The 10,882-nt window shown below is 33.4% G+C and overlaps 1 protein-coding gene across 1 annotated transcript; it reads right to left on the bottom strand.

Moving 5' to 3' along the window:
* Window positions 1–4,939: 4,939 nt before the first annotated feature.
* LOC143069632 (large ribosomal subunit protein mL49-like) lies at window positions 4,940–10,062 on the bottom strand. Its single transcript, XM_076244367.1, has 4 exons — window positions 9,934–10,062; window positions 6,519–6,708; window positions 5,831–5,964; window positions 4,940–5,271 (listed from the first exon to the last, which is right to left on the bottom strand). Exons 1-4 carry the CDS (start codon window positions 10,018–10,020, stop codon window positions 5,119–5,121), a joined length of 564 nt encoding a protein of 187 aa, XP_076100482.1. The 5' UTR covers window positions 10,021–10,062; the 3' UTR covers window positions 4,940–5,118.
* Window positions 10,063–10,882: the final 820 nt, after the last annotated feature.

Below are 10,882 nucleotides of genomic sequence, written 5' to 3'. Positions count from 1 at the left end.
GATCTTCACCACAGGACACAGGGGTGTCAACTGAAACCAAAGTTTTTTTCCCTTGACCTTTGACCTAGGAAGTTGTACATACATCATGACACACCCTCTGGTGGTGGTTAATAAACATGTAAAGTATAAAGTATGAAATCATAATGGTTCTCTAGATATGGAGCGGACACAAAGTGTTACGGACGGACGGACGGACTGTTCACTATAGGGGACCCGCCTTTGGCGGGTCCCTAATAAATGTTCAATCTTTGTGTCATCTTGAAAGAGTCAAAAAGCAAGACTTAAGTATTCTGTATTAGTTTGTGATTAGGTCAGTTTATGGGAAACCACTTGTGGTAGGTCAATGATATTTGGTATGCAGTTGTATTAGCATTGGCACACCTTGTTTCCTTGGAGATTAATTGGCCTGCCACCTCAGTAAGTTTATATGTATTTGTTTGTGATTTTGTCAGTGTATGGGAAACTACTAGTTGTACAAGCATTGGCACATGTCCTTTCCATGGAGATAGTTTGCCAAAAATAGTTTAACTACTGCTTTTACCAGTAGTATCTGAGAACCAGACCTATCCAAAAAATACCAATGACCAATGAGGTCAGGTGAACCCTTCCAGAAAAACCTGTTCACCATACAATAATAAAATACACCAAATATAGTTTACCTATTGATTATAGTAGCTCAGAAACTGATCTAACAAGGAAAGCTTTACATTGACCATTGAACTATGCAATTATTAGTTCAAGGTCAGATGAACCTTGCCAGAGATGTACAACTTCCAATTATTCCATACAAGTTACAACTAATATAGTTGACCTATTACTTATACTTATTACTTATAGTTTCTTACAAACAGACCAAACCACAAATACTTAACATTGATCAATTAAAGGTGATAATGAAGACAGACTGTGTTCCAGCTAGGCTGTTTTCAGAGGGCGCAGTGCCCGCCCTTTCCCCGAGTGCCGCCCTGTGCCCTTTTTACAGTTTGCAGGGCGGCCTGCCTTTTTATACGACCGTAAAAATTTTATTTTTTTGGATGTATATTGCTATCACGTTGGCGTCGTTGTCGTCATCCTGCGTCATCTTGCGTCGTCGTCGTCCTAATACTTTTAGTTTTCGCACTCTAGTAAAAGTGAATAGAAATCTATGAAATTTTAACACAAGGTTTATGACCACAAAAGGAAGGTTGGGATTGATTTTGGGAGTTTTGGTCCCAACATTTTAGGAATTAGGGGCCAAAAAGGGCCCAAATAAGCATTTTCTTGGTTTTCGCACTATAACTTTAGTTTAAGTGAATAGAAATCTATGAAATTTTGACACAAGGTTTATGACCACAAAAGGACAGTTGGGATTGTCTTTGGGAGTTTTGGTTCCAACAGTTTAGGAATTAAGGGCCAAAAAAGGGCCCAAATAAGCATTATTCTTGGTTTTCGCACAATAACTTTAGTATAAGTAAATAGAAATCTATGAAATTTAAACACAAGGTTTATGACCATAAAAGGAAGGTTGGGTTTGATTTTGGGAGTTTTGGTCCCAACAGTTTAGGAATAAGGGGCCCAAAGGGTCCAAAATTGAACTTTGTGTGATTTCATCAAAAATTGAATAATTGGGGTTCTTTGATATGCCGAATCTAACTATGTATGTAGATTCTTAATTTTTGGTCCCGTTTTCAAATTGGTCTACATTAAGGTCCAAAGGGTCCAAAATTAAACTTAGTTTGATTTTAACAAAAATTGAATCCTTGGGGTTCTTAGATATGCTGAATTTAAAAATGTACTTAAATTTTTAATTATTGGCCTAGTTTTCAAGTTGGTCCAAATGGGGGTCCAAAATTAAACTTTGTTTGATTTCATCAAAAATTGAATAAATGGGTTCTTTGATATGCCAAATCTAACTGTGTATGTAGATTCTTAATTTTTGGTCCAGTTTTCAAATTGGTCTACATTAAGGTCCAAAGGGTCCAAAATTAAACTAAGTTTGATTTTAACAAAAATTAAATTCTTGGGCTTATTTGATATGCTTTATCTAAACATGTACTTTGATTTTTGATTATGGGTCCAGTTTTCAAGTTGGTTCAAATCAGGATTCCATATCAAGTATTGTGCAATAGCAAGAAATTTTCAATTGCACAGTATTGCACAATAGCAAGAAATATCTAATTGCACAATATTGTGCAATAGCAATTAATTTTCAATTGGAGTTATCTTTCTTTGTATAGAATAGTAGTTGATAATATATGTTGGAAATTTGCCAGACATGACTATGATGTCATTTTCTATTTTTATTTGCCGATAACTTTATGTAAATAACTTCATTGGAAATTTGCCAATATAAAATGTTGCTGATGAAGTTTTTTTTTCCTTATCTTATCTAAAATATTTTTAGATAATATATTTTGGAAATTTGCCAGACATGACTATGATGTCATTTTCTATTTTTATTTGCCAATAACTTTATGTAAATAACTTCATTGGAAATTTGCCAATATAAAATGTTGCTGATGAAGCTTTTTTTCCTTATCTTTTCTAAAATGTTTTTAGATAATGTATGTTGGAAATTTGCCAGACATGACTATCATGTCATTTTCTATTTTTATAATTTTCTGATGTATTTAAATGAGTGTTTATGGTTGCAAAGTCCATTTAAAATTTGAATTGAGATGATGATGATGATGATCGAGTGGCTTGACATTTGTTTTGTGTAAAAAACCCATATAATGTCAAAAATTTGATCACAATCCAAATTAAGAGCTGTATCACGCTTAAATGTTTTCTTCATACCTGCCCCAACTGTTCAGGGATTGACATCTGCAGTCGTATAAAGCTGGGCCCTGCGGAGCACCTGGTTTGAAAATCGATTGTATATTATTTTGTTCGTATTGATATACTTCAAGTCAATGGGTATATTCACCTTATTATTCTATACACCAAATATAGCTGACCCATAGCTTATAAAATTGAGAAAGGAAATGGTGAATATGTCAAAGCGACAACCACCCGACCATAGAGCAAACAACAGCCGAAGGCAACCAATGGGTCTTCAATGTAGCGAGAATTCCCGCACCCGTAGGTGTCCTTCAGCTGGCCCCTAAAATATGCATAATAGTATAGGTATAGTATAGGTAAAACATGTCAAACTATGAAACTTGACAAAGACCAATGAGTCATGTAACTAAGTTAAGGTCAGAAGACTGCCAGACAGATATATACACTTTAAAATTATTTCAAACCAAGTATAGAGTTGATAATCCTATTGCTCAGATAAACAGATGTTTCTAGGAGAAGTTAACATTGACCATTGAACCATGAAAATGAGGACAAGGTTGGGAGACTAATCAGACTATCATTATTTTATTTAATTTATTCCATTGAAGCCTTCTAAAATTTAAAGCTTTATACAAATAGTTAATGTGCTGCTCTGCTGCTTACTCCGATACTGCAACCTTTAACTCAACATAAAAGATTCCCGCAAGACCAGCTGGATTAGGCTTGGTGTATCCAAACATTTTCAGAATTTAAAAATAAATTATACATTTTCGGCCCCAAGTTGTTGTATGTAATATTAAAATAACACTATACAAAATTTGTAGTGATTTTCTGGATGGATCTTCAAAATTGATGGCCAAGGATTTTTAAGTATCGCAACGTGTTAGAAACAATAGCATATAACCTAGTGATTATGTTATGTGTTTGTTGCATGTCTGTCTCATCTCAACAAGGCTGACAAGGTCATTAAAAATTGCATATGTTGGCGTTAATATTGATTCACTTATAGGGTCTTTGCATCGGAACTAAACACATTTATTTAAAAACCAGTTGTTGGCATGACACGGGTTATGTTCTTCTCATATATGTTATGATGGTATGATACTAAACCCCTAACAGGAAGGATTGTGTCTGATATTCATATGATGAAGACATAATCTTTCAATCAGTTTAATTGAAGTCTGGAGCTGGCATGTCAGTTAACTGCTAGTAGTCTGATGTTATTTATATATTATTGTTATTTTGTTTATTTTCTTTTGTTACATCTTCTGATATCAGACTCAGACTTCTCTTGAACTGAGTTTTAATGTGCGTATTGTTATGCGTTTACTATTCAACATTGGCTAGAGGTATAGGGGGAGGGTTGAGATCTCATAAACATGTTTAACCCCGCCGCATTTTTGTGCCTGTCCCAAGTCAGGAGCTTCTGGCCTTTGTTAGTCTTGTATTATTTTTAATTTTAGTTTCTTGTGTACAATTTGGAGTTTAGTATGGCGTTCATTATCACTGAACTAGTATATATATTTGTTTAGGGGCCAGTGGAAGGACGCCTCTGGGTGCAGGAATTTCTCGCTGCATTGAAGACCTTTTGGTGACCTTCTGCTGTTGTCTGCTCTATGGTTGGGTTGTTGTCTCTTTGACACATTCCCCATTTCCATTCTCAATTTTATGAGTGTAACTTATGGTGAATTCCATATTTTCTTGTTCATTCATAAATACTTGCTATAGGATAAATTCTGAAATATTTATTGTCTACAATCGTATTATTTGGTATGTTGGTGCATTTGAGAATGTTTGACAATGCACTTCAGAATTCAGATAAGGTCACATGACACAGTTCTACCAATCACTGTAAAAGAGGGAGACTACACCAAAGGGGCATTCAAAAACCAAAACACATCACCAAACTCATAAACCATCAAAACAAATATATTCTCTATAAACCCTAAACTGGGCCAACGTAAAACTTTTGAAATGACAACATGGTATTCAGGACAAGACTGTCACAAGTAGAAAACAACAAAGACATTAAAAAGAAATAAGGAAAAAGTCAAACTGAACAAAAGCAAAAGTACAATGCAACAAAACTCAGGTACTCCTGAAGGGTAGGCAGTTCTTGTTTAACTATTGGCACTTATATGTGTTCCTCATCACTAATAATGATTAAGCATCTAGATAACTTATATAAATAATTTATGTTTTAATAATAAGCTGATTCAAATAAAACATAAATTATTTTCCCTGGCGAATAAAATGATTGCAACATTTTCTTCAACTCTGATAAATCAGCTTATCTACAATTCTAAGGAAATTCGTAAAAAATAACTTTAATAAATGAGTATAAGATTAAACTATCTAAAATCCTTTGTCTATCAGCCATCTTCCGGCTAATTCAACATGATTTCCTTTTAATGTCACTCTTCTTGTCACTTCAGATACTTCTGTTAATAACGGAAATCTCATTTCAACTGTTTCTTCTATGTGACTCTTCAAATCCTTTTCAAATTGCTGCAAATATATACCATAATCTGCATTAAGATGATTTAGTGATAAAAGATACCAATAAATTGTCTGTTAATAGATAATTTATTAATAGAACAGATAGCCCAAATGCATCTTCCATTAAAAGAACGCTTGAGCATTATCATAGAAATGGTATTATTTAAATTTGTGTTATTTCCATTGGCCAACAACCAATTTTTTTAAAAACATTTTATTTCCACTTTTCTATTTTGACCTCCTCACCCTGAACCTGGAAAGTTGACATTATTACAGGACAGTAAAATTAGATCAGATATGAACAAATGAAATATTAAGGATCTAAAGTATAAAATCCGATCTAAATTATAGAACTTCAACTTTGTATATTTTCAATTCTTAGTAAACCTATTTCTATGCTGAAAGTTTTGTGTTATTTTCTTTTTTCCTTTTGGCAATCTTGATTATGTCCCTTGGCATATCTGACATTATTTTACATTTTTGAATTTTTTTGATTATATTGCTTAAAATTCTAAAATATGTATTTTATTCATTCATTTGCATATCAACTTCGTCTAATCAAACATACCCATATATCACCATGAACTCTATTGATAACTGTTGTAATTTTTGTTCCCCGCAGCGTTGTCTGTTTCACGTAAACTGGCAAATTGTGATTCTTGTTTCTTTCTACTGAATATGGAAGATCTTTTGTTTTCTCTCCTAAAATAAAAAAATAAGCTAAAAATGCACTCAATATCTATATTCAATATGAATAATCGCATCAATTTTTTAAAAATGTTCTACATAATTTCTTAAAGGATGAAACTCAATACTGAACAGTTGACCTACTGAGAGCCCATCACTATGTAACCAGGTATTTAAATTAAATAAAAGATGAGTGTGTTTGAAGACATAAATGCCCTCACAAAGGGGTAAACTCTAGAATGTGACTCACTGCCCACATTGGAACTCGGTCTGCTAAATTTGGTTCTTAAAAAGCATTGTGTAAGAATTTCATAAAATTAAGATAAAGAAAACTTAGTTATAGCGTGGAAACAAAAATGGGACAAGAGAGATGGAAGGACAGAAAGATGATCAACACTGACCTAAATCCGTCCATTGCCTACGGCAGGTGCATACAAATTTGGGTAGGTAGATGGGCTATTGATTTATTTTTTTTCTGTTGACCATAGTCTTTTAGAAATAGTTTTAAGGTCTTGGGTTACAACCTGATTCCTATATATTTCTTCCCCTGTAAGCTAATTAAAACTTACTGTCAGGAGGTACCCAGCCAGATGGTGTTGGATATGAAGTATGAACAGGTAGGTCAGGAATATTTCTTCTTGGCAAAATTTTTTCTACAAATTTAAACTCCTCAGTTGATTCTTCAAATTGTGTCAAAGTATCCTTTGGTGGCAACTGCTCTGCAGTGTACAAGTATTTTATACTAACTTGACATGGAGCCTAAAAAATAAAATCATTTAAAATATATATATTAAAAAAAATACTCACTAGTGGTTCTATTGACTGTCAAAGTCATCTTAACTGCTTCTACCCAAATTCTCATACTTACATAACCTTATCCAATTCTTTCAAAGACCCTTACATTTTTGTTTGTCAAAATATTAAAATTGATAACAATATCATGAGGCCAACTCAAATGGTCATAATGCATTATTTAAAGGAGCATCAGCTGTCAAATTCATGATCAGCTATTTTACTTAAATTCTCACATTTGATTTATAACATATTTAAACATAAATGCAAATTACAAAAAATCAAAACTAGAGGCTCTCAAGAGCCTGTGTCGCTCACCTGTTAATGTGTTTACTGATGTCGGCCATCTTCGTTGGTAGGCGGGGTCATTAGACACTTTTTTTTAAAATAGATACCCTAGTATTATGATTGTGGCCAAGTTTGGTTAAATTTGGCCAAGTAGTTTTAGAAAAGATTTTTATACAAGTTACAAAAATGACGAAAAGTTGTTCAATATTGACTATAAAGGGCAATAACTCCTTAAGGGGTCCTCTAACAATTTTGATCATGCTGACTTATTTGTAGATCTTACTTTGCTGAACATTATTGCTGTTTACAGTTTATCTCTATCTATATTAGTATTCAAGATAATAACCAAAAACTGCAAAATTTCCTTAAAATCACCAATTTTAGGGCAGCAACCCAACAACAGGTTGTCCGATTCAACTCAAAATTTGTGAGGGGATATATCTTATTCTGATGGACATTTAAATCTTGAAAGATTTGCCCTAAATGTCTTAGTTTCAAAGATATAAAGCAAAAACTGCATTTTACCACTATGTTCTAATTTTAGCCATGTCGGCCATTTTGTTTGGCAGGCTGGGTCATCGGACACATTTTTTAAACTATAAACCACAATGATAATTGTGGCCAAGTTTGGTTAAATTTGGCAAAGTAGTTTTGGAGAAGAAGATTTTTAGAAAAGTTACAAAAAATGACGAAAAGTTGTTAAAAATTGACTATAAAGGGCAATAACTCCTTAAGGGGTCAACTGACAATTTTGGTCATGTTGACTTATTTGTAGGTCTTACTTTGCTGAACATTATTGCTGTTTACAGTTTATCTCTATCTATAATAGTATTCAAGATAATAACCAAAAACTGCAAAATTTCCTTAAAATAACCATTTCACAGGCAGCAACCCAACAACAGGTTGTCCTATTCGTCTGAAAATTTCAAGGCAGATAGATCTTGACCTGATCAACCATTTTACCCTATGTCAGATTTGCTCTAAATGCTTTGGTTTTTGAGTTATTAGCCAAAAACTGCATTTTACCCCTATGTTCTATTTTTAGCCATGGCGGCCATCTTGGTTGGTTTGACGGGTCACGCCACACATTTTTTAAACTAGATACCCCAAGGATGATTGTGGCCAAGTTTGGTAGAATTTGGCCCAGTAGTTTCAGAGGAGAAGATTTTTGTAAAAGTTTACGGACGACAGACGACGGACGCAGGACGACGGACGACGGACGCCAAGTGATGAGAAAAGCTCACTTGACCTTTCAGGTCAGGTGAGCTAAAAAAACGACTTACAATGGAAAGACTAGGAATAATGTATCAGTTTTTAATGTGTAAATTAGACTACATTTTTAAAAGTGAATCCAGGGCCTTTTGCCCAAAAACATATTCGCCTCTTTCACTTTCGCACCTTATTTTATTGGTTTTGTGTTTAATACTTTTGTAATTGTTTATTGTATTGTTATAACAAAAAATTTCATTTTTTTAAAATAATGTGAGAACATTGCATTTTTTTATGTGTTGATGAATAACTCTAAAATTATGGTTTGGTTTAGAGTGTATTGCTAAAAATAATATTTTTGTTCATTGTTTCCAAATTAAAAGAGATCAAAAATGTTGTAAACAGTTATCTTTCATGTTTTTCATTTGAAATCTTCAATGTTTTACTTTTATCAACCTAAATACATGCAGTATTTACATAAAAAGCAATCATGATTTTCAAACACACCACAATAATACCAAATTAAGCTGTGTATAAATACCAATTAGCAGTAATCTTAAATTATTAACATTTAGTAATTAGTCATCAATTTGTTTTGGGGTATATATTCATTAAAAAAAAACAACCTCATAATTCAAATGAAATTTGAGTAAACATTGGGTGCAAACTGTAGGATGAGAACGTGTATAAGGTAGGAATGTCTATTGGGCTCAAACGGACCTGACAATGCTACATGCCATCAACATTTTAAATAACCATCAAGATTACCCATCTATACCAGAACTTATCACTATTTTGAAATCTGTCCTGGTTGACCCAAGAATCTGACCTGCTTGAACTTTTAAAGTCAAACAACAATATCTTTTCCATTGTGGCATCAGATATTATTTATTATGACATCAAAATTTTACGGGAACTTTTGAGATGTCCAGTAATGGCAGACAAATAGCAATAAGTTGTATTTAACTTGTATGTTAATTTTTATATGATATCTAGCGGCGACTTGATTTCAGTCTGCACAATTAGCCACTAGTCCAATGCCCCAGACTAGTAAAATTTCATTCGGACTAGTAAGTTTTTGCAAAACTTTGTTTGGCCCAATCAGAAAAATGTCAGAATATTGGTCTTCGGACTAGAAGCTGAAAAAGTTTTTGGTGCAGACTGCTTGATTTAAAGCTTTTCAAACTACAAAAGGTTAACCTGAACTCAGGACTGGATATATTTTAAGGTGTAAACAAAGCTACTTTAACCCTCTTGCTGCCGGAGGGACACATATGTCCACACCGGCAGTGCCGGAGGGACAAATATGTCCATGGTTAAATTTGTGCAAGCTTCTCATAAATGTTGTATCTCTTTTAATTAGAAGACCGAAGCTTAAACAGTTTTGTGTTTTCTTCAATGGGTCCCAAATGTAACGGTCATTATGTTGTGACGTCATATATCGAATAACGTCGTTGTTTTAGCAAGTTTACGTCACAGACGTCGAGCTGTCATATTTTCCGGCATATGAAATGCAACCTTGAAAAACGGTCGGCAGCAAGGAGGTTAAGTCTATCTGTAAAATGATGAACATGAAAACCCAACAACTCCAAGGGTATCACTTTAAATCACTTTAAATAGTTTGTGCACGCCTTGGCGAGGTAAACTGTTCACTACTGCAAAATAAACTATATTCTTATCGTTTGTTTAACAAACCGAGTTATAAATTGTGTTATGGGGCTGTATATTTGTCCTTTGTAAAATTCTGAAAATCAATCGAAAATTCTTCATGGAGGCTGCCATTTTGTTTTACTTTTCCAGTAACGACAACTCTTTTCAGTTTTTTTTAACTGTTATCCACACTTTATTGTTGTTATTATGAATTCAAATATTTGCTGAAAACCAAAGCTTTGATATTCTTTTTTTTTTAATAAACATAACTTTTCATGCGCTTTTTATTGTAGTTTGTAGTTTAGAACATCATAGAACTACCTAAAAAAAAGTGTTTAGTTTCCGACAATAGGGTGCACTCGACTTTGTATTTGACCTTCATTTGTCATAGTAAAACAAACAACAAAAAGTTGTATCCTTGTAATTACTGAAAGAGATTAATGGTTTTATTAACACTTCATTTTTTCTTTTTAAAGCAAACTTTCTTTTTCATTGATCTTGATGTAATTAGGCACAACTGATTTTTTTGATTTTTTTTTACATGTATGAGATATATTATACTTCAGTGGCGGATCCAGAACTTATCATAGGGGGGAACTGACTGATCTAAGAGGGCTACCCCAGTCATGCTTCAGTGATCCCCTTATAATCAACCAAATTTTCCCCACAAATCAGAATAAACATATATATATATTGTAATATTGTAAAGATAAGATTACTTTTCATTGCAAGTGGAATGCTTGGCACTGATGGATCCAGACATTTCCACAACGGCCTCCAGTCATGCTTCAGTGATTCCCTATATAAGTATCATTTTATTCAATCTATTTGATCCGGCCCTGTTGATGTAAATGTCCTTTGGTTTTGTGAGTCTTTGTTTACTCCTTGGTTTTGATTGTTATTGTCTGAAAGGATTTAATTTTAATTAGATTGCATTTTATTTCCCCACAAAAAGGCGGCACATAATTGTTTTCCAATATTTGGTCCTGATCCC

The sequence above is a fragment of the Mytilus galloprovincialis genome, chromosome 3 (assembly GCF_965363235.1).
Source record: "Mytilus galloprovincialis chromosome 3, xbMytGall1.hap1.1, whole genome shotgun sequence".
Lineage (NCBI taxonomy): Eukaryota > Metazoa > Mollusca > Bivalvia > Mytilida > Mytilidae > Mytilus > Mytilus galloprovincialis.
This window is presented reverse-complemented; position numbering and strand designations above follow the sequence as displayed.